Source organism: Pteronotus mesoamericanus, unplaced genomic scaffold, assembly GCF_021234165.1.
Source record: "Pteronotus mesoamericanus isolate MK-2021 breed Mesoamerican mustached bat unplaced genomic scaffold, CSHL_Meso_final scaffold_651, whole genome shotgun sequence".
Classification (NCBI taxonomy): domain Eukaryota; kingdom Metazoa; phylum Chordata; class Mammalia; order Chiroptera; family Mormoopidae; genus Pteronotus; species Pteronotus mesoamericanus.
Genome location: NW_026555325.1, coordinates 31,566,556 through 31,590,753, shown reverse-complemented (window position 1 = coordinate 31,590,753; position 24,198 = coordinate 31,566,556). Strand labels below are relative to the sequence as shown.

General features: G+C 39.1%; 1 protein-coding gene across 1 annotated transcript in view; it reads right to left on the bottom strand.

The window, feature by feature from the left end:
- The window catches only part of MYO3B (myosin IIIB), a 389,700-nt gene that overhangs the window by 136,673 nt on the left and 228,829 nt on the right, over positions 1-24,198 (bottom strand). Inside the window, exons 25-27 of the mRNA XM_054562662.1 lie at positions 5,732-5,843; positions 4,335-4,497; positions 2,997-3,077 (exon numbers count right to left, since the gene is read on the bottom strand). Coding sequence (XP_054418637.1) covers positions 2,997-3,077; positions 4,335-4,497; positions 5,732-5,843 — 356 coding nt within the window. The remainder of the gene's footprint in view (positions 1-2,996; positions 3,078-4,334; positions 4,498-5,731; positions 5,844-24,198) is intronic.

The window sequence follows — 24,198 nt, the reverse complement described above, 5'->3', positions numbered from 1 at the left end:
CAGAAGGAGAGAAACATCGATGTGACAAAGAAATATTGATCAGCTACCTCTTGCATGCGCCCCGACAGAGGATGGAGCCCACAATTAGGCAGGTGCCCAGACGGAAAATTGAACCCTTGATCTTTCGCTTTGTGGGACACCGCCCAACCAACTGAGCCACACCAGTCAGGGCTCGGTCTGAGTTTTTATAGAGTTTACTTGCCAAAAACAGAATGTAAACAAGTGTGGTAGGCAGTTAGACATGAGCAAGGCAAGGATGATAGGCCAGATACAGAAGTTCGCCACAATGGAATGCCCTGGGTGCCCAGCGACAAGCAAAACTGGGAAAACAAGGACCTCGCCCCCCAGGGTGACCTTTCCTCCCTAGCATTTCGCTGGTCTTATGGTTTAGACCCCCCTGGCCTTTCATATCTCTGGTCTTACAGCTCAGACCCTCCCCTGACCTTTCCTCCTCTGGTATGTCACTGGTAATGTGATAGACCCCCTTGGACAATGGGTCAAAGAGTCGCCTCATGTGGCTCCCATGTGGACCCTTGCATGTCCACTCTCTTAAGCATTATCTCCTTGGGATAACATCTAGGCCTCAGTTATGTTTCATCTCCAGTCCCAGAAAAGCAGTCAAGCCAGACAAGAGATGCCATGGTTGACATCAAGGCCAGCTGCGTTGACTAATACCCCCTGGCAGTGCCCAATCAGTAGAGGCCATGACCCTGAAAGGACACACCTGGAAAGCTGATGAATATCCTGTGGAGCCCCTCCCCTGTGGCCTCCAGCTAAATACCCTCAAGACCAAGGTCTTAGCACTGCGCTCATGAGCGCTCGCTCTCTCTCTCTCTTCCCCCCCACCCACTCCCCTCCCCCTCGCCCCCTCCTCCCACTTGGGCAAACTCTTGCCTTTCCCCACCCCCTTTCCCTAGGCATATTTTCATCGCCTCTCTTTTTCTCCTAAGCTCCAAGGGCACTTCTTTGGCCTCTGTAACTTGTTTCCTGAGCCCATTTCTCCTACAGCTCATTTCTTGTACCTCTGTGACTTTCTAAATAAACTTTCTCTTATAGTTTGAGTCTTAGCCAGAATTCAAGTCCCAAGGCTGCTGAACCGAAGTCCAGTCTGACTCCACTGGTCTAACACCTGGTGCCATTCTGCCGCCAACACAGGGAGCCCTCCAAACATGATTTTCAGAGAGGGAATATTTGATTTATGATCCTACATACTGGATTCAATGGATCAACAATATGTAAGCTCAAAGTTTATATTTTAAAACATATGTTGGGCTTTGGGCCAAACAGCAAGATCAGAAATCAACCCAGTATCCTCTCTTAACGGGAACCAAGTGTGTGTGTGTGTGTGTGTGTGCGCGCGCGTGTGTGTGTGTGTGTGTGCGAGCGCGAGAGAGTGTGGTAGGAGATGGGCAAGTAGGGAGCAACTGCACCGAGTTCTTCTTAAGCTGCAACTAGAATTGTATCCCTCCTCCTGACACTTTGAAGTTGCAGAGGTTAGAATTCCCAGGGGGTGGTAATAAAAGTTACATATTTGCATTTATTTATTTATTTTAAATTTTTATTTATTTATTTTGAGAGAGAGAGAGAGAGAGAGGAAAGAAGAAAGAGATTTGTTGTTCCGCTTACTGATGCATTCATTGGTTGATTCTTGTATGGCCCTGATGGGGGATCGAACCCACAACCTTGGCCAGGGCCACATTTGCATTTATTTTATTTTTTAAATTCTCACCCGAGGACATGCTTATTGATTTTAGAGAGAGGGGAAAGGAGGGAGAAAGGAAGGGAGAGGAAGAGAGGGAGAGAAACATAGATCAATTGCCTCTCCTCTGCATCCCAGCTGGGGACTGAACCTGCAAGTGCCCTCACCTGGAATCAGGATGATGCTCCAACTAAGTGAGCCACAATAGCCAGGGTCACGTTTGCATTTAAATGACAGTCATTCTTCCCAAATATTTTGGTATTGCAGGAAGACAGCAGGCTTCCACAGTGGTCTTAGAGAGTTCTGAGGAGTATCCCTGAAGCCAGGTTCTCAGCAGGGACCTCCTTGAAGAGGCTGGGGGCTATTTGATTTAAAGCTCTGCTTCAATTGCGGCATTATCCAAAACCTACCCCTCTCCTGGCTGCTAAATCTACTGCACTGGGCACGTTCTCATTTCACCTCCAATGTCTTGAGCTCTCAGAGCTCCTGGTGTGTTGGGACCTGTTTTTTTCCAGCTCCTCAATTAGGCATATGCAGCTTCAAATGACAGAGGGAGCCCAGCCTCTGTGGATACTTCTGCCATTTGCAGAACAGAGTGATCAGGGAGCCAAGGAGGGGACTAGTGATCCAGGAACTAGAGCTCACAGTGCTCAGGCAGCCAAGGCAAGGCTGAACCACAAAAGCCACCTTGTGCTCACCCTCGGGGGTCCTGAGGACCGCTTTGGCCACCCACAGCCCGGGGGAAGGAAACTCATTTTGCCAGGAAAGTCCCTAAGCTGTTTCTATCTTTGTGGTGTGGAGACACACGTCTAGCATATAGTTGGAGAATTCCAAGTTGAAAAGCACCTTCCAGACCTTTTTAGCCATTGCTCTCATTTCACAGATGAGGGCCCTGCAACTCCAAGAGGGAAAGGGATTTGTTCAGTTGTCAGGTATGCTCAGTTAACTCTATCCAGACTGCCTGTGCTCCAGCGTTCTCTCTGCCCCTGACTAGCTCTGTGATCGCATCTAAGTTATTTCACTCCTCTGTGCCTCAGTTCCCCCTTCTATAAAACTTGGAGTACGAGTACTCAGAACATTCTTGACCAAGTGTGGCACACTGCAAATGCTCACTAAGGGCTATTCTTGTCATTATAACACAAGAGTGTGTCAGAAACAGCACACAAACTCCCCAATAGAATTCTTGACTCCTATTCCAGTGCTCCTGAATTATTAACCTTTCAGCTTTTCTAAACTCATATGAACTTAATCACTGAATATTTCCAAGTGGATGCTATAAAAATGATGTTTTAATTACCTGCTTGAATATGAACAGCAGACTCATTCCTTCTGTTGCTTATTTTCTTAAATTTCCTCCGAGCATCATATCCTCTCCAGGCTAAAAATATAAAACCATGTGCTAGGAATGACATTAATTTAAGAACGTGCCAGAGAATTGATATAAGCTGTTTTCTCTCCAATGTATTATCCCTCTCCTCCTCCCTCCTGCTTTCTTACTGAACAAAATAAGCAGAGATACGTGAACAATAATAGGGAAAAGGGGCCTCTCTGTACTCTCAGCTTGGCCGCTAAGATGCTTCTGAGGAGGAGTCATTTTCATTCAGGCAGTGAGTTTCCAGAACACTAGGGACCCCTATCCAGGTGAGGTGGTTCCCTGTCATCCCATTCCATGGAGGAAGCTCTGTCCTCAGGACTTGGGGGTAGAAAAGAACAACTTGACCTATTCCATATTTTTTATTGGAAGGAAGGTATAAACATGAAAGTTGAAGGGGAGAAAAATAAAGAGGAGAGTCAAGGGGAATAATTAGCATCACAACACTTGTTTCTGGTGAGAGTGAAGGGAAATGGATGAAGAGAAAAAGAGAGAAGAAGAGAAAGGTAATCTCAGGGGTGTGTTAAGTCCTTTACTCAGAGAACTCGGGCATTAAGCGCCCCCACCCGGAGCATGCCTGCCTCTCCCCTGGAGCATCCTAGCTCTCCGTGTTGTTGAGTGCGGTCATGAAGTCCAGAGTTAACATTATGAGGGTGCGTTCTCAGAGCACAAGGGAGATCATCGGCTATGTTCAGGATGGGCTGGGGCTTTCACAACCATTCATCAAGAACACAGGAGCCAAATGCTGTTTGTAACATAAATGGCACACACATGTATGCAAAAGGCAAAGAGGCACTCACTGGGTTGGGTGCGTGACAGAGCCCAGTGATATGTTCCCTTGGTTTAAAAGCCCTGTCTCGGCTGGAAAAGCCTTCTGTAAGTGGTATTAGAAATTGTGATGCTGAAAACCTGGTAATGGACCTGCAGTGTAAATTATGTCAGTCATCTCGGAGCTGCCACATGTCTGTGTGATTTGGACTTTACATCTGTCCACTTCATACTGCCTCCATCTTGCCACTCATCGTAGTTTGCTGTGATGGCTTGTTTGGTTATCTGGAGGTCAGGGACTACGGCCGTCTTGTCCACTGCTATACCCCCAGCACCTAGCATAGGACCTGGTCTGTAGCATGCACTCAGCAAATATTTGCTGAAGTAAGGAAGAAAGGGAAGGGAGGGAGAGAAGAAGAGAATAAACCAATGAGAAAAGTAAGAGGAGAGTGGCCCCCAGTACTCGCTGAAATGCCAAGATTCAGAAGAACTTACCTGACTGGATGGCAGTGGCCCCCTTCTCCCTCTTCTCTCTGACTCTTCTGTACCTTCTGGCTCCAAGCCACCCCTTGGCATATGCCTGCAGAACAACCACTCTGCCTATGACTTCGCGCAGTAGCAAATTTAACTGCTCAACATGGTAATATTTGAGAAAAACCTGAAATGAGACATTAGTTTCATTAGTTTTAGCATTACATGTGGGCTCCCAAATAGATATTCACTCTATTCCAGTATATTCTTACTATAAATATGAAAACCATTATTTAAATAAAGTTTACAATGGCTTGATTTATGCTAATATTATAAACATTTTGGAAGCAAATACAATTCCACTTCTAAGGCTGAGCCAATCAGTGATTATGGATACAAATGTAAGATGAGGTAATAGGGTTTTAGAAGATCCCAAATATTCTCCAAGCCTGCCTCGCTTCTGCCATGAGTTCCATTTTCTCAGCTTGATCCCTAGTCTCTTTCCCCACAGTTTCTAAGGGAGGTGCTAACCAATAGATAGCTCTGACCCATAGCCAACAGAAGGTCACAGGGAGAAGGACCTAGGCGACCCACAGTGATCTAATTTCTGATGAGGAGCAGCAGTATTACCGTCAGCACTCAGGCTAAGGCTGGCTTTGTAGGGCAATTCAGACTGGACTATAACATCTTGGAATCCAGCAGGGATGTGGTGTTCTCCCAAATAAGAAGCTACACACAATGAGACTACTAATCAGGGTGTGAAATAAATATACAAGAGTGTAATGAAAAATCGACAAAACTATGAAAGATAGTCATTATTGTCATCAATATGATTTGGTTATTTGCATGTGGTGTTGAAATAAGTAACATTGAAAAAAAAGGACATTTTATTTTATTTTTAAAAAATATTTTATTTATTTATTTTCAGAAAGAGGAGAAGGGAGGGAGAGAGACATGGATGTAAGAGAGAAACATCCATTGGTTGCCTCCTGCTCTTCCCCAACTGGGGACCTGGCCAACAACCCAGGCAAGTGCCCCAACAGGGAATCGAACTGTCAACCTTTTGGTTCTCAGGCCAGTGTTCAATCCACTGAGCCACACCAGCCAGGGCCAAAAAAAACAAACAAACAAAAACAACAACAACAACAACAAAAAAATGGACATTTTAAAATGAACTCAAAGATCTCATTCTAGAAATGCTAAATGGCTCCCAAACTACACACAAAAAAGGAGCACACCCTCCTCCTCTGATCCTCATGGTCCTGGGGGCACCTGATTCAAGACCAGCCAAGATCATTGTTAGGTTAGGGGCTTGTCTGCGGAGCTACACATCTTACAGAGCCATTCATATCACTGACCAGGGATAAAGGCATGCAGTAGAGCATCACGGGTGACAATTTGAACAAAAAAGAAGGAACTACCTTTGTTTTTCCCAGCATCCAGTGTTCTAATCTGGACTTTTCCAAGATAGCAACACAGCTCTCTTTGCTAGCAAGAGGGGTTTGATGTGCTCTGAATGCCAAGTAATAATACCTACAAAATAAAAGAGTAAGATAAAGCATTTTTAGTTATCATTTGACTTACTATAGTAGAACTGCTCTGGGCCCATTGACATGCTTTGTTTCTTAACAGCAAATGTTTCTTGAGCACAAATAATAATGTACTAAATAGTGAAAGACAGCCAATTTATGCTTATTGGCTCTTACCCACTTTCATATTTTCTGCTAGATGCTTTTCCTTTTTGATATTGCCTTGTAAATCATATTGAATGCATATATGACATCTTTTGCATGAAAAACCAAAGTATCTAATCCTTTTAGGAAGCTGAAATTTAAATAGCTCTTCTAGTGAAAATCATCATGTAAAATGTTAGTATTACTATTATAAAAATAATTTATAGGAAGAAGGGAAATCTGCTAGAAATATCTGAACTGCCATACTGACCTGGGTAGGACATGGAAAATATAACCTCTTTACATGAAAAAAAAACAAAAAAATCAGCCCTGGCCAGGTAGCTCAGTTGGTTAGAGCATCACCCCAATAAGCCAAGTTTGTGGGTTCAATTCCTGATCAGGGCACATACAAGAATCAACCAATGAATGCATAAATAAGTTGAACGACAAATCAAAGTTTCTCTCTCTCCCTTACTCTCTCTAAAATCAATAAATAAAAACAAATCAGTTAAATATCACATAGTAGACAGCAATTAAATTTTTAAAAATTAATTTATAAAGAACAACCTTTTGTACAGATTGAAAAAAATATTTTCATAGATATCTACATATGTTGAAGAGAACTTTTTTTTTTTTATTTTACTAGTGCTGCAAACTTGCCAGTGGTAATTTCTTTCTTTGGCTCAAGATAACTCTACAGTTTTCTTTCCTATAACTTGTTAAATGCCAAAAGATATTTTGAACTATGTATTTGATCAGCTTGTTAGAGGTTTTTCTGTTTTCTTTTGAGAATCTTGGAATAAAAAAAAAAACCCTGTATCTTTTAAAAAATTGTAATCCCATTGTAACCATGCAAAAACGTCATTTCTTTAATTTGACCTCTTTTTCTTTCCCTTATTCAGAGTGCTCCTAGGACTGACCTTGTCTAGCCTAGGAGGATGCTGACTCACTCACCTCCCTCTTCCTTGCTGACCACTCCCTTAAGCATGAAGCCCTCAGGACAATGAGAATCTTGTCTGCATTAAATAATTCAGGAGCCAAGCCTCGGGCATGTTGACCAGAGAGGCACAGTTTCAGTCAAACTAGGGAAAACATCTAGGCCTCATATTTACCTCAGCTCCAGACCCAGAAAAGCAGGACGACCCTATCAACCACACCCCTATGTAACCAGACAGAGTGATGCAATGGCTGACATCAGGACCAGATGCACTGATCGATTACTCCCTCTCCTAGCACCAACCAATCAATGGAGACCACAATCCTGACCACAATCCTAACCCCCTTAGTCACTATGATTTATGATTTCCCCTCTATGTAACCCACCCTAGAAGTCAGGGAGCCTGGTCTTATAGCATTAGCTCACCTGTGACTCTGAGTTTGGCACCATTTTGTTAAATAAGCCTTGACTTTCTTTGCTGCAAAGCCCTGTTCACATTTGATTAGGCTTTGATGTTTGCAGGCAAACACACTCCTCTAGTTTGATAACACCATAGTAAAAATTTTGACCCTGCTTTGCAAAGTTCCATCTGAAGCAATCTATAGATAGCAGAAGTGGTCATAGCCTAACACTACTGACTTTGCTGAGCCACACATGTGTCTCAAGGTGTAGAGTAGGTATTTTCTCCTAAAACAATCACCAAACCACATTTGTCTTCTTAAATTACGTATTTTAATTAACTTCCATACTTTCAGCTAAAAGAGTTTCTGGGTAGATTCAAAGAACACCACCAAATGGGCTTTCTCTTTCCTTTTCTTTATTCTCCCCATTAAAAAAAAGATATAACTAACATATTATCCTTTTAGAAAACCTTCCCTTAGCTTTTATTTCAAAACTTTTAAGGTTCTTTTCTTTGCTCTTTGCTGCCATCTATAATTAAATTCAACCCCTTGGAAGCTTAAAAAATAAACAGTTTCCTTGTCAAAGGACCTTCCTGCCTTTCCTCAGACAAGGCTAATCTGTTATTTTGGAATTACTTTTAAATATAGAGCTATTTTTACTTATTTAAAAAAAATCACCAAAATATAAAGTATGTCCCTCCCTCCTGCCAAACATTGCCATATCTGTTTGTGGAAAAATAAACATACACGATGACACTTGAGTCTTTTATCTTCGTGTTACAACATTATTTTACAAGTTATGATATAATGCTAAATTTGCTGTAAACCTTTGCATTCAGAGATCCTGGGAATGTGTTCAAGGTCTGAGTCTATGTTTTCACCTTTGAGGAGAGGAACAGCGCTCTCTCAGAACCCCTGAATGGTGGGCAGGACCGTGTTAGTCCATTTAGCCAAACCTAGGAACCTGCTCAGAGAGGATGACTTGTGGAGCTAAGTGAAGGAAGGCTAACCAGCAGTTGAGTCCAGGCCTGCTTGGGCAGTCTGCGGCATCAGCACAGGCTCCTCAGCCCCCGCCTCTTCAGGACTGCAGTTTTAGTCGCGGCTTCTCTGACTTGGCTTTGGCCAAAGTGAAAAGATTGTGTATGGAGAGTTCACAATGGAAATGGTGGGACTAGATGGTAAATCTGTACAGGACGAATGCCTTGGGAAGGCTGAAGTTCAAATAGCTTAAGGTGAAACACATCAGTGGCAAAACCAGGACTTCCTAGACTTTTTCTGTTAGGCTGGGCCATTTAAAACCTGAGCGCCCTTGGCTTTCCTCAGCCCGGGCTCGCTCATGGTGGCCGCTCAGGACTGCCGGTGAGGGAGTGTTTACGGAGGCCCTGGTGAAGGACCAGCACTGTCAGGGACAGAAGGGGAGGGCAAGATACACTCCAGCTTTCGAATCGAGGATTTATATATTTTTTAGGCATATGAACATGATTATTAACAATTTATAATTTATAATAGGCAGAATATATCCTGAACTAACTTAACTATTAGAACTTAGGCTTATAGTCATGTAACACAAATCTCTTAATTTATTATGATGATAATACTCATATCTGGCTTAGTCCAGAAAAAGATAGGTACTAGCACTGCGAAAAGGTGAGGGTTTCAAAAAATATTTTAAAAAACCTATTAAGTGACAACTCTATAGTAACCAGGTCAGAGAAGTATAATGTGTTTCCTCCACAAATTAATTTGGATTCTAGCAGGTACCAGGGTTAAAAAAATAAACAAGCACTTTGGCTGAGCTCTTGTGCTTGAATGTAAGGATGAAACTGAAAGGGGCCAGAATAAAAGGTCTGTAAGCAAGGGGGCTATTTTTGGGGAGATCCATTCCACCCCCTTCCTGAAGCAGCTTGACAAATAAAATGAGCAGGACATACACAGAACAGCAACTAAGTGGGGAGGTTTGTGTTGAGGGTCTGGGCACTTGAGAACATTGCAAAGATCAATTCTGTGCTGAGCTGCCTTTTGTAAGTAAAATTCATCTCCCAGGTTAGTCTGAGCACTGAGTTAAGAGTGAGAAGATCTCTGTCCCTAACCATAGGTAAATTCTTATATCTCTGTACCTAATCCCACAAGGGGCCCACTTAACTCCTAATGGCCCTCACAGGACCTAAGAAAACCTTTCCTGCTTCAGAACCCTATAGAAGGTGATACATTTCCCAAGGTTTCATCTTATTAAAACATATAAGCTATCAAAATAGTAAATATCCAGTTTAAAACTATCTCTATTAAAAATACTACTTTGTTTTCTGTCTAAAATATTTTATTGTATGGAATGTAGGCTCTTCAAGAAAGAGTTTTTAAGTTTAACAGGCAAAGCAGACTTCTAAGCAATCTACAGGAGAAAGAAGAAATCAAGAGAGGAATTAAAAGTACTTTTGATTGAATGGCAATGAAAACACAGCCTATCAAAATCTGTGGGATACCACTAAACTGGTACTTAGAAATTTATATCATTAGACACCTATAATAGAAAAGAAATATCACTTCAAATAATGACCTCATCCTCTACCATAAATTAGAAAAAGAACAAATAAAACAAAGTAACCAGAAGAAAGGAAACAATAAAGATAATAGTGAAAAATAATTAAAATAGACAAACAATGAAGGATATTAAAAGTTGTTTAAGAAGGTTGATAAAATTGGTAACCCTCTAGCTATACAGATCAGGAAAAATAAATTTTATTTTATTCTTTAAAATTTAATCTTTATTGTATTTTTAAAATAAATGTTTAAAAATAAATTTTAAAAAAGATACAAATTATCAGTATCAAGCATGAAGTAAATGATATGCTTATAGATTCTACAGATATTAAAAGTAGGGAATATTGTGAACAACTTTATGGCATGTTAAGATAAAAGAAGAAAGGCATATAATCTTAATAAATGAGGACAAGCATTTGACAAAATCTAACATCCAACCTTATTTTAAAAAAATAAAACTTTTTAACAGACTCATATTACAAGGGAACTTCTTCAGTGTGATATTTTTTCAAAAAGTATCTATGGAAAACGTATAGCGAACATTATATATATATATATTTTTTTAAATTTTACTTATTTATTTTTAGAGAGAGGGGAGTGTAGAGAGAAAGAGTGGAAGAGAAATATCGAAGTGTGAGAGAGAGAAATGTCTATGGATTGCCTCTCATACACTCCCTACTGTGGACCTGGCCTGCAACCCAGACATGTGCCCTAACTGGGAATCGAACCTGTGACAATTCACTTTCTAGAATGACGTCCAACTAACTGAGCCACAATGGCCAGGGCAGCTAACATCATATTTAATGGTTAAAGACTGAATGCTATCTTCCTAAGATTATAAACAAGTCAAGGATGTCCACTATCACCACTTCTATTCAACATTGTATCAGAAGTCTGCCAGTGCAATAAGACAAGAAGAAGATATAAAAGGTACCTGTGTAAGAAAGAATAAGTAGGACTGTCTTAATTTGAAGATGACACAATTGTTTATGTAGAAAATCCAATGGAACCTACAAAAAAAACTACAAGAACTAATAAGTGAGTATAACAAGGTTGTATTTCTATATACTAGCAACAAACAATTTAAAATTGAAATTGAAAAACAATATAATTTATAATATTTAAAAATATGAAATACATAGGGATAAATTTGACAATAAATGTGTAAAACCTGTACACTGAAAATTATAAAACATTCACTAAGAAAATAGAAGACCTAAGTAAATGGAGAGAGATACTGTGTTTTCTGGTCAGAAGAATTAATATTGTTAATACTTCAGTAAAGCAAATTACAGCAGTGGACCTCACCTAAAAAGTTGAAAGTCTTAAGAGAAAATGCTTTGGTCCCCTGCCAGACTGCCCTGCAGATTTCTGGTTTGCCAATCCCCACAATCGCATGAGCCAATTTCTTAATCTCTCTCTCCGCGCGTGCGTGCATACACGCACATCCATTGGTCTATTTTTCTGGACCCTAATGCAGTTCCAGTTTCCTTTTGACACTTAAGACACCATTGAGTGGAGACAGAGCCTACCCTGGTGACAAACTCTCTATAATGCTGCTAAAGGTAGATGCAAGTTATCTGCAAAACCATTCTTTAGTAACTTCCTTTCCTATCGTTTTTTCTCCCAGTATCACTGAACTTCCCAAATTTCCCACAGGTTTTGGGCGCCTGTACTGCACAGTGGTGATCTAGGACATCCAAATCCAGCTGTTTCTCATATTCACAAACAGATCTTCCCTGTCCTATGTCAAAACTCCCTGTGTCCAGGCACTGCTTCAGGGTCATCCGTGCAAGAAGTTGTTTGGCTCCTTTATTAGACATTTAATCCTGAAGTAAACTTAAGAGTCATCAGTAAAATAATTAGTTTGTATGGGGGAGAAAGTCAAGGTCACAAACTTAGTAAGTAGAAGATCTGAGGTTTACCCAGGTCTTCTAATTCCAAGTTTAGGCTTCTTTACGCTCATCTAAACTTTCACCTACTCCTAGCTCTTACTGTATACACCTGGCAGTATCTTTGACTCTCTAACAGGGAACTTGGATCCTCCAGCACTTTTCAGCTCATTGGAATTTGTGAGTGTCTGTAATACTCTGGAATACTGGCTTTTGACTTAGGATGAGTGTTGATTTCTTATATTGGAACATCAGCTATCAGGAACATGTGTAACTCCTTAACACATATGTGAAGGGTCCAAAGAATTTTCTATTTGGACTAGTGTATCAGTAAGGCATTGGGGTTTCAACAGAAAAGTACCTACATTATCTTTAGCATACCCTTCTGTGTTATCAGATTCTAGCCCTGTTCACCTTCCTTGTGCTACTGTGCAACTCTTTCTAAATGTAGGTAACTGATAGGTACATAGATTGTCTAATCTGGTGATGATTTTAATTCACTTCCTCCTCACTGTGGAAAAAACAGTTTTGTCTCCATTTGCAATTCATCTCAACATTCCTTTATTTCATATGTTTGTGCTGTTTTGCCTTTTCCTTTGACCTGATTATAACATCTGCCTGGTTCCCTCATATCATATGAATAAAATAAATTCATTAAACATATTCATCTTTATAGCTGTATGTGAGTCATGATTTTACCTTCTTTTGAAAATTATCTTTTAATAACAAGAACAAAGAAGTGCAAAAATTCAGGCTGTTAGAGGTTTGATCCAAAGGAGTGGCAGGTTGAAGCAGGAAGTCCTCACACTTAGTTAGGTTTATACATTGCTACTACCAAGTAGTCTGAAATGTCTATGGGACCCGCCACTCTTCTGTTTATGACTTTTGGGAAATATGGGCTAATGTAATATGTTTATGTTGGAGTTTGGGAAAAATTCAAACTGTTTTCAAAAGCAATCACACTGTTTTACAGGAGTGGGCAAAAGGAGGTTAACAGTTGTGAGTACATCAAATAGTTTTGTCTTGTATCATTATTTATTATTGTATTATTTATTTGTATTACAATTGTAAACCTACTTTTGTCCACCCGTGTATATAGGTACTACATCTTCTTTATCCAATCACCTATTGAAGGACACTTCAGTTGTCTCCCTGTCTTGGCCACCATGAATAATGCTATAAGGAATGTAGGGGTGCATATATCTTTGTGAAGAAATGTTCTCAAATTTTTCAGGTAGATAAAGAGGGGTTGCTGCATCATATGATAACTCTATTCTTAATTTTTTGAGGAAATGCCATAACGTTCTCTATAGTGGCTGTATCAGTTTATACTCATATGTGGGACGTAAAACTGAAAGCAACAAATGAACAAACAAGAAAAACAAATAAAAATTCATAGGCACAGATGACAGTATAGTGGTTACCAGAGAGAAAGGAGGTAGAGGGCAGTAAAGGGTTAAGGTGTCATATATATGGTGACAGAAGATTTGACTTTGGGTAGTGAACACACAATGCAATATACAGATGATGTATTATAGAACCATACAATTGAAACCTATATAGTTTTATTAACTAATGCTACCCTAATCAATTTAATTTTAAAAAGTGATCACACCAATTTATACCCTCTCAGTAGGTTATGAGAGTCCTAGTACGCTCTACCCACGCAATCCAAGAAATTGTCAGACTTACTGATGATTGTCAAAAATAGGTGTAAAATGGTATTTAATTGTAGTTTTAATTTGCATTTCCTTAATTACTAATGCAGTTGAACTTTTTCTTTTGTTTTCAGTGAAGTCCTGTGACAATGATATCTTCTGACAATGGACAATATATACAAAGAACTTAATTTCTCTATATTTTTTTCCCTAATGATCACCCATACTCCTGGAAGAAGAGAGGAAAGAAGAGAGCTAGGAGTCATCCATTTTAGACCAAAAAAGATTGTATTAGCATTGTAGATGCTTACATTTTTGTAGCTTCTGATATTTTTAATGTACATCTCTCACCTTAGTCATTTTGCTGCTGCATTCTTACATTGCTTGGGAAGGATTTACAGCTTTTAAAAATGCTTTTGAAATCCCAAACTGTAATAAGTGACCTCTGCTTTGATTCATCCCTCCAGTTTTAGTTTTGTACCCAAAGGCATGCAAAACATCTGTATTGCTAAATGCAGATTTGTACAGATCTAAGTCAATAGTGAGATTTTTCAAAAGGTTAATTAAATATACAAACATTTTAAATTTACTTTATTTTAAAAACCTTTAAGCAGATACCTTGCTTTGGGATGAATCATTCCTTCCATATAGTTTTAGGGTTTAGTATAACCATGTTGTTCCCATTCATCACTTTCTAAATTAAATTGGCTTTTTCATCCCCATTCTACTCATTTTTTCATGAAATAAAACTTTATTTAGGACCTCCTGATGTACCAGGTACTGATGGAAGTGCTGGAACGACATGAGTGAGCCAGACAGGCAGTATCCCTGCCCTCGTAAAACTTAGGTTCTGGTGGGGAAGACAAACATTAAACAAGGACATACAGGACATCATTTTGGATAGGAATAAGTGCTATCAAAAATAATAAATCAGGGTGGGCGAGGTTAATGAATATACTTTGAGGTGTCTTTTGGCAGACAGCCTTTAGCAACCAGGATAGTGAACAGAACTCAAGCCATGTCGTATGAGGACCTGCTGAAGATGTGGGGGCATTGAGCTTAGAAACAAAAAGACTTAACAGGGTCTAGTAGGGGAGGGAAAATTTCCCTTGACCGTCTTAGGGTCACTGGTTGGGTCTGAAAATTAGAAGGCTGACAAAGGCAGATTTACAGGAGAAAAGCATACATTTTTATTTAGTTTAAGTTTTATGTGACATGAGAGGCTTCATAAAGAAATGAAAACAAGAAATTATTAAACCTGAGTGTCTTTTATGCTAGGTTTGATAAAGAATGGGGGGTTGCGGAAAGATGTGATGGGACAAAGAGTATGAGCTAAGTGAAGTGAAGTGGGGGATACTCAGCAAGACCTGTTCATTCTGATTCCTTTCTGTCCCTTTTTCTTTGGAGATAAGGATGTTTCTTTCCTCCAAATATGGGAAGGCCACCTCTCACATGAGGGTTTTATGAGCTGCTTCAGGAGAAGGTTAGAGACCCTTGTCTGCACTTGCCATTTCTCAAATTCCTCCAGCTTGAAATAATCAAAATTCAAAATGTCAAGGTGTCATATCTTGGGGTAGTTTGTCGTGAACCCTGTTAGTCTCATATGCTAGTCTCACATGCAGACCATCTGCATAAGATCCACCTGGAGATTTCATAAAAGATGTGGATTCCTGGGCCACATTCCAGACACAGAATCAGAATCTCTGCAATTGGAGCTCAGGCATCTATCTTTTAACAGGTCCCTATGGTGATGTGGCTGCATTATAGAGTCTGAAAACCACTGAATTGGGATAAGATGATAATTGACTACTATCCAGTAGAGAAGGAAGACAATTTGTTCTATAAAGCCCAGAGGATAGAACTGAGATAGATGCATGGAAGCTTCTGAAGGGTGATTTTGGTCAAGGTTAGGAAGATCATGGTTGTGATTAGATGTCTAAAACTATGGAATGGCCTCCCCCAGGAGCCAGAGAGTGAATGCTTAGATTCCAGAACTGTTCAAAGGCAAGTGGATTGACAATGTCAAGAATGTTGCGGAAGTGATTCTAGTTTTAGTTAAGTAGTTGAACTGAGTGACCCTTTAGGATTCTTTCCAACAATGATGCTATGTTGACTTGTCCTTTGGCCTGCAGAATTTCTTCTGTGATTTTTAAAACTAATGTCTATCATTAACATAATGTCTATATGTTACTTTGATGATTCTTGGCTTATTGTCATTAAATTTGGATAAGTTGGAAGACTTTAAAAATTTGCCTAGTGTGATTGGGGCTCTTAACATTTCAACCATGATCTTCTCTCACAGTTTATTCTCCTCAACGTGCACCTAGAAAGTGGCTCTTGCTTAGCAGCACCAGCAGCACCAGCAGCACCTGGGAACTTGCATACACACACACCTGTGCTGAATCAGAAACTCTGAGGCTGGGGCTCAGCAACCTGTGTTCAAGCAAGCTCTCCAGGCAGATTCTCACATACAAAGAACTGTTGACTGGTAGGAAGAGTCCCAAAGAAGTGAAGTGACTTGCCTATAGTAACACGACTGGTCTATCTGGGAAAGAAACTGGAGCACATCATTTTTCCTTGGGATGGTCAATTGCTCAATATCTACGCTTAAGGAATTCTCACATGCATTTAATATTTAGGATTGTTTATTGAGCATTGCTAAACAGTTGGACACAATGTGAATATCCACCAGTAGAGGAATGGCTAAATGAGTATTACTGATTTCAACGAGAGAGTTAAAAGGAATGTATTAGAGCTATGGAGCAACATGGATTTATCTATAATACATATTGGTAAATAGAAAAGCAAATTGCCAAATGGTACAAAATGTATGATTCAAGTTAAGCTGAAAAAGCAGGATTGTTTTCCTCTCTCTCCATGTGTGTGTATTCTGAAAGGGTAAACTAAAGTAACAGTGGCTACTCTAGAGAGGGGCCGTGATGCGGGCAGGAAGCTGGGAAATGGAATTAGGGCTGCAGAAAGAAAGACTTAGTCTTATACATAATATTTAAAATTTTTAGAGGAAATGGTATTCATACATTATTTTTTAATTAAAAATTAATTTCAAACATCAGGTAAAGTTGTTATGGTTTCATTACAATGGGCCCAAATCCTAGTCAAAGAATCATGTAGCTATTACTTTGACTAATATCATTTACATGTGAGTAGAAATGCCCCCAGTCATATGGCAAAGACAGTTAACTCTTTTTCTGTTTTAAAATATTCCTTGAGGGACCCTCAATCTACATCAGTGACCACCCAGACTGTCTACTCAGATACCCAAAATACCGACAATTATTGGAACAATTCAATCCATATAAATAATTTTCTCCTGTGTAGGTAATAGAGGGAACGAAGCTATTTTGTCTTGGACAATTTGATAATTACCCCCAATTGCCCATTTCCCTTTAGTGTGTATAAAAATCCAGATTTAGTTTAAGTTCTTTCTCATACTTATCATAAGCCCCTTTATTTTAATGTATTCCCTTCATGTTTGGCCTTCAGTAAAGACAGAACAGCTGGCCACCATCTGCTACCAAAAAAAAAAAAAAAAAAGGCCATTATGTTCTTAGGAAGACTCCTAAATTCAGGCCTTAGATAAAAAGTCACGATCTATATTAGATAGTGGAAGTCCTGAGGTTGTAAATTTCTTTGAATTTAGTATTACTCACGACAGCACTTAGAACACACAACAGGCACTTAATAAATGCTCCTGAGGCCGATGTTGCTGCCTGCTCAAAAACTTTAAATGGGAGGCCTTCTAAAGAAGAAAAAGGAATTAGAGATTGAGGCTGAGTTTATCCACAAGATAATTGGCAATAGAAAGTAAAACATTAAAGTGATTTTCTGTTTTACAACTGACAAAATTATCAATGTATTTTTTTCTGAATGACTTCTACAGATTGATTTCGCAATGAATATTGGATGTGTTCAACTGTCTCATTTACATATTTTGGGAATGGGCTTTGAAATAGCCTCATTTCATTTCCTGACTCTACCACACACTAGCTGTGTAACTTTAAGCCAGTTTCCTCAAGTGTAAAACAGGAATAATTTCATTGACTTGGGGCCTATTACCTGTGCTAAGTGAGATGATGCATATAAAGACTAGCAGGAAGTCTACAAGAAGTAAATAGTCAATAAACGCCCCTCTCTCCCTTTATCCCTTCCTTTCTTTAACAAAAATCTATTTTTCTTTTCCCCAACCAAATGTAAATGACAAAGTAGCAAGCAATCTTTCCTCTGAGTCACCCCTAAAACATGATGCATAGGGGTAAGCAGATATTTACTGTAAAGTGAATAGAACATATTAAAACAGCGATGGCTGAGACGTCAACTCTGGGTCAGCTGATGGACTTGGCAGTGGCTTCCTAGAGTGCCCTGCTGGGGGAGATTCATGGCCACATCTGGGCTCTGAAGAAAATGTGTCTGACTGTGACCTAAACCTGCAACTGGGGCTGGAGAGCCACATGATGCTCATTTGCATTCCTTGCATTCTCCTTCTCCCCTTCTCCTTTTGCTCCTATTTATCCATTATTTTCTTCATTCTTTTTTTTCTTTCTGCCTCCTTGTTATTATCTAACAGAAGTCAGTGCCACTGAAATTTGTTTTAAGGGCTCTCCAAGCAGGGACAGAGTTTTCATTCAGCCGTTGATTTTCATAAAATAAGCTGGGCAGCCATTCCAAGGGTCTGGAGTTGCAGTCCTCTCAACTGCATTGACACTGTCAAACATCTTCATCACATCTTTCTTCTTGTTTGCTTTTGTCATTTCCTCTTGCGCTGTTTCTATAATGTGGCCATTGTTCCTGTGTTTCTCTTTCTACCTGGGTTCTTCCCTATAATTGAATTAGCTCACGAGAGTGCCTGCAATACAGACATTAGAGGAATCAGGGAAGACAGTTTGGACTTATTATTACTGCCAGCACCCAGTATTTTTGGAGGACAGTGTGACTGATAACCACTTTGTAACTACTTTGTGAATCACCACTACAAATTTCAGGCTGAATTTGCATAACTGTCAACTACAGAAGTGATTTTTCTGTATTTGAATATGCGAAAGACATTTGTCACCAGTTTTGGTTCCATGAGAAAGACAGAACCTTAAGAGAATGAGTCCTGGGATTTTGAGTCATCTACAGCAATGGGCAAGTTGAGAAGATCCTTAGCCCTGGCAAGGCTGGTGTGAACACATTCTGTCTTCTATGGATGAAGGGAAGAGGCCACATAAGTTCTCCTTACTCTTTAGCAACCTGCAGAGGTTGATACTGCCCCCCAGCTAGAGAAGGCCCATGGAGGAAGCTATTTCATCTCTCTGGCCTCAGTCTCTTCATCTGTGAAATGGTAAAGATGGACCAGGCCATGTCTTAGTGTCTTTCAATGGCATTATAAAAGGCATTCTTAAAATGTTTGTTGTTTATTGCACTAACCAAGATTATAACAATGGTAATATAACAGTTAAGAGAGCAAAGAAGTCCTCTAAGGTCTTACCTACATAAAAGGCATCAACACACAAACACAGTTGGGGAAGGTTGAGCAACTCCTTCTCTCAATTAAACAAAGAAAAATGGGTGGAAATGACAGTGTCTGAGAATAGCAGTTGTTAGAAATCCCTCCTCAAGAATGCCACTCACCACTCAGCTGCTGCCCGGGAAGGTAAATATGGAGCCATTCATCTGGCCCCTTTCTTCCTGCCTAGAGTGCAGACCTGATCCCTAGAGAGGGAGCAGCCACCATGTGACTCTGAGACTATGAGCCAACCCCCATGCTAAGGATGATAAAAAGGAATAAAAAGAGATCAGAAGATATTCAGGTTCCTGATGACATCATTTAACAGCTAAAAACTAACATTAAAAACAGTTTACCTCTCTATTTCTTTTTTGTGAGAAACAAACTTTTTTGCCAGTGGTTCTCAGTTTGGGCAATTTTGCCCCCCAGGGGACATTGGGCAGTATCTGGAGATGTTTTTTATTGTCACAACTTGGGGGTGGGGAGGCAATTGGCATCTTAATAGGTAGAAGCCAGGGATACTGCTATACGTCACAAAAGGCTCAGGTATAGACTTCCACAACAAAGAATTATCTGGTCTAAAATGTTGGCAGTGGTGAGATTGAAAAATCCTGGTTTAAGCCACTAAAAATGTTTGTTACTCACAATCAAATGCATTCCTGATCATTAGATTCCCTCATTCAGGAAACACTAAACACATACCATGAACCAGCCACTATACCATGCAAGATGCTAGGAATACAAAAATGAGACCATTCCATCCTTTTAGCAGTTCATTTCACACACTAGTGGGGAAGACAGAAATGTTATGATAAAAATAAAAGTATATGCTCTAATACAAAGATATAAACATCTAGTTGTGGACGCATAAAGGATGGAGTAATTACCAGCATGGGGAAGTCCAGGCAGGCTTCAGAGGGAAGGTGCTTGGGCTGGAGATTGAAAGGTGAGGAGGAGATGACCATATAAAGGCTTTCCCTCGGAGAAAAAGGGAGATGTGAAGGCCAACCACTGTGCAACCATTGGACACGGGTCTTAAGGGTCCAAAGTCAACCTGACAACAACAGTCCAGGGAATCTGAGGGGCAATGTTGAAGGGAAAATGAGAATAGTTGGTTGGTGACAATTACAGATAGCCTTGCCTGTTGAGCTAAAGGGTTTGGATTTTATCCTACAGGCAATGAGCAGCTACAGATTTTTATTCACAAGAGTGAATGATCATATCTATGTTTTTAGAAACATAACTCTAGTGGCAGTATAAAGAATCATGTGGAGTAAGCAGGCTAGAGTTAGAAAGACAATTTGGAAGCTGGGCAAAGATTCACTAGAGGGACTATCATCAGTATTCTGAAAAGTATAGCAGGGAGTAGTCTAAGAGAGAGAATAAGTGTTTGAATGTCCTGTGTCATATGTTGTTTTGCAATCCTTCCATTATGTATTTTCTATTAACCCAATGATACTGAATGCCTTCTCTATCTTTGTGTTTTCAGCCTTGTGCAGAGCTTGCCATATCTTCCTTATTACACATTTTCACTTGATAACAGGGGGAAAATGTTGATAGCCAGGAACTGAGAAGCCCTGTGGTTTGAAGGGTAATGAGAGATGCATATCTGCCTCTTGGATTTATCTAGGGGCCACTCTGGAAAAAGCCCGAAGGAGTAGGAAATAAAGAGTCAAAGACCAAATATGAAGGACCTGAAAATAAAGGTCAACTCTAAAAATGTCTGAAGGTCTAGAGTTGCTCCAGACCTTCCACTGGCAGGAATATCTGGATCTCAAAGGACTGCTGTAGAAACCAAGAAAGTCAACTGGTCAGCTCTGGAGATTCCCTCAGTGCAGAGTTTTGTGGGTCTTCTACTTTAGTGCATAAACAGATAAAAGCAGAAAGAGCAAAGCACCTTAGTTGAGGGAGAGAGGGGACAGAATCATTTGTTTCACATATTTTGATCAATTACTATAAGCCAAGCACTCTATTACAGGTAAAGATCCACATATAAAAGCAAAGGTGTATAAATGGCTTTTTAGGAGACATTTCTTATGAGGGCACTTTGATTCTTCACAAATATGAAGAAGCAACGATAGTGTCCATAAACTTTTACATTCACAAGGCTTCTCCGTAGTTTCTAGAGATCCTGCTACTACTTGGAAGGTGGTTATAAAAATCAGGTAACTGACTCACAAAAAGTGGCACCAGAACCAATATACCTAATAAGTGTGGTTCCTTTTAAAGGTCACTCCTTCCCTAATTCTTTGGGAGATTACATCCCTATGAATGTTCTATTGCCACAAACATTTCAGGGATTCATTTTTCAGAATCAATATCTGAGCTTCCATCTTAAAATTAACCTCATAGTTGGTAAATTTTTGTCATATATGTATATAAATCTTTACAAATAGCCAAGATTAACTAAGCTCCAATACTAATAGCAAAGGTGGTCAAAATGGGTGTTCCTATAAGTCAAATAAAATAATACTGTGCTTAGGTCTGACAGAAGATTCAAATTAAAAATTAAAAGTATTTTCAGTAACAGCATGGTTTATTAGGATAAATATATGGTGTCTAAATCTGCTGAGAAGATTATATCCACCCTTAATGAATATGAAAAACTCTGTTAAACCATTCCATTAAACTACACATTTAAATTAAAATTCTTCTATGCAATTTTATGTTTCTGCCACTGCTAAAAAATTCTACAAGTTTACAACCCCTCATTAATTTTATTTTAACTACAAAGGGAAAACATAGAAAAAGAATAATCATTAATATTAAATTACTGAAAGAAAGGTCCTAAAGAAAATTTAAGATATTACACACATTAGACAGATCTCAAACAGTCCCAGGATTACAGGATACAAATTACCACATGAGAGAGAAGTGGTTTTGAAACAAACACAAGGAGGCTGCCAAAATGAAGAGACAAAGAAACATGGCCCAAATAAAAGAATAGATCAAAACTCCAGAAAAAGAACTAAACAAAGTGAAGATAAGTAATCTATCAGATGCAGAGTTCAAAATACTGGTTATAAGGATGCTCAAGGAATTTAGTGAGGACCTTAACAGCATAAAAAAGATCCAGTCAGAAATGAAGGATACACTAATTGAAATAAAGGACAATTTACAGGGAAAAACAATAGAGTGGATGAAGCCAAGAATCAAATCAATGATTTGAAACATAAGAAAAACAACCAATCAGAGCAAGAAGAAAAAAGAATTTAAAAAAATAAGGATAGTACAAGCAAGCTCTAGGACAACTTCAAGCATTCCAACATTCTCATCGCAGGAGTGCCAGAAAGAGAAAAGAAAGAGCAAGAAATTGGAAATCTATTTGAAAAAATAATGAAAGAAAACTTCCCTAATTTGGTGAAGGAAACAGACATACAAGTCCAGGAAGCATAGAGAGTCCCAAACAAAGTGAATGCAAATAAGCCCACACCAAGACACACCATAATTAAAATGCTAAATGTTAAAGATAAAGACAGAATCTTAAAAGCAGAAAGAGAAAAGAAGTTAGTTGCCCACAGGGGTGTTCCCATAAGACTGTCAGCTGATTTCTCAAAAGAAACTTTGCAGGCTAGAAGGGATTGGCAAGAAATATTCAAAGTCATGAAAAGCAGTGAACTACAGCCAAGATTGCTCTACCTCGCAAAGATATCATTTAGAATTGAAAAGCAGATAAAAAGCTCCCCAGACAAGAAAAAACTAAAGGAATTCATCATCACCAAATTCTTATTATATGAATGTTAGAGGGACTTATTTAAGAAAAAGAAGAAGATCAAAACTATGAACAAAAACATGGCAATAAATACATATCTGTCAACAACTGAATCTAAAAAACAACCTAAGCAAACAAGAACAAAGAGAGAGTCATGGATACAGAGAGCATTTTGATGGTTGCCAGATGGGAGGTGGAATGTGGGGGAATGGGTGAAGAATGGAAGAAGTACAAATAGGTAGTTAAAGAATAGTTATGGGGATGCAAAGTACAGTATAGGAAATGGAGTAGACAAAGAAACTTACATGCATGACCCATAGACATGAACGATGGTGTGGGGATTGCCTGAGGGAGTAGGAGGTGCTGGGTGGAGTGGGGCAAATGGGGAAAAATTGGGCCAACTGTAATAGTGTAATCAATAAAATATAATTTAAAAAAGAGAAAGAGAAGTGTTCTTTCTTAGTTGGAAATTCCCTACATCATGGTATGCAAAATTATGATATCCTGGGTCAGGGGAGTAAAAGCAACCTTAAAAGAAAATTGGATGTGAATTATTAGAGTATGATATACAGTAAATAACTTATTTTTAATTTTTCTTATTTATTAATTTTATTCATTTGTATTTTCAACAGGTAATACACTCAAAGAACAACTAGGTAATGATGGTATATTAAAGACATACATTTATTTTTTCTCCTTTCTGACACTCCAGTAGAATGACAGCAAGTGAATTTTTTTAAAGGTATAAATCCTATGTGAAGATAAAGAAAAAGGAAGAAAAGAAAAGGAGAGTAGCCACAATGAGATTTTGATAACAAGAAAACGGATGAAAAAATGGTAACAAATTTAGATGACCTGAAAAATGTTGAACTTCACTGGCTCTTAGGGAAATGCAAGTCAAAGCCACAATGAGATACCACCTCACACCTGTTAGAATGGCTATTATCAACAAGACAGGTAAAAACAACTGTTGGAGAGGTTGTGGAGAAAAGAGAACCCTCATTCACTATTAGGGGGAAGGTAGACTGGTACAGCCACTATGGAAAATAGTCTGGTCCTCAAAAACTTAATAATAGAGTGACCATATGACCAGGCAATCCCTCTCTTGGGCATCTGCCTGAAAAACTTGAAAACATGTATAGCAATATATGCACCCCAGTGTTCACTGCAACGTGATTATGGTGGCCAAGACATGGAGACATCCAAAGTGACAGAAGGTGGGTTAACTGTGGGTGGTGAGCACATAATACAATATACAGATCATGTATCATAGAAATGTACACTTAAAACCTATATAATCCCTATGATCTCATTAATCAATGTCACCCCAATATATATTTAATTTTTTAAAAGATTATAAATATTTAAAAAAATTTAGACCGGAAAAAGCTGAATCCTAAACTGTAAGAGGAAAAGATGAAAAGCAACTTGATTTATAGCAAAGACCAAAACTAATTCAAAAGACTCAGAAATCATCAGTCCAGGAACCTCTGCAAATGTGAGTGAAGAAAGAGCTAAAACAAGAGAATTTCTTAAAAATTAATTAAGAAGCAGTCATACCCTGAGGTTTT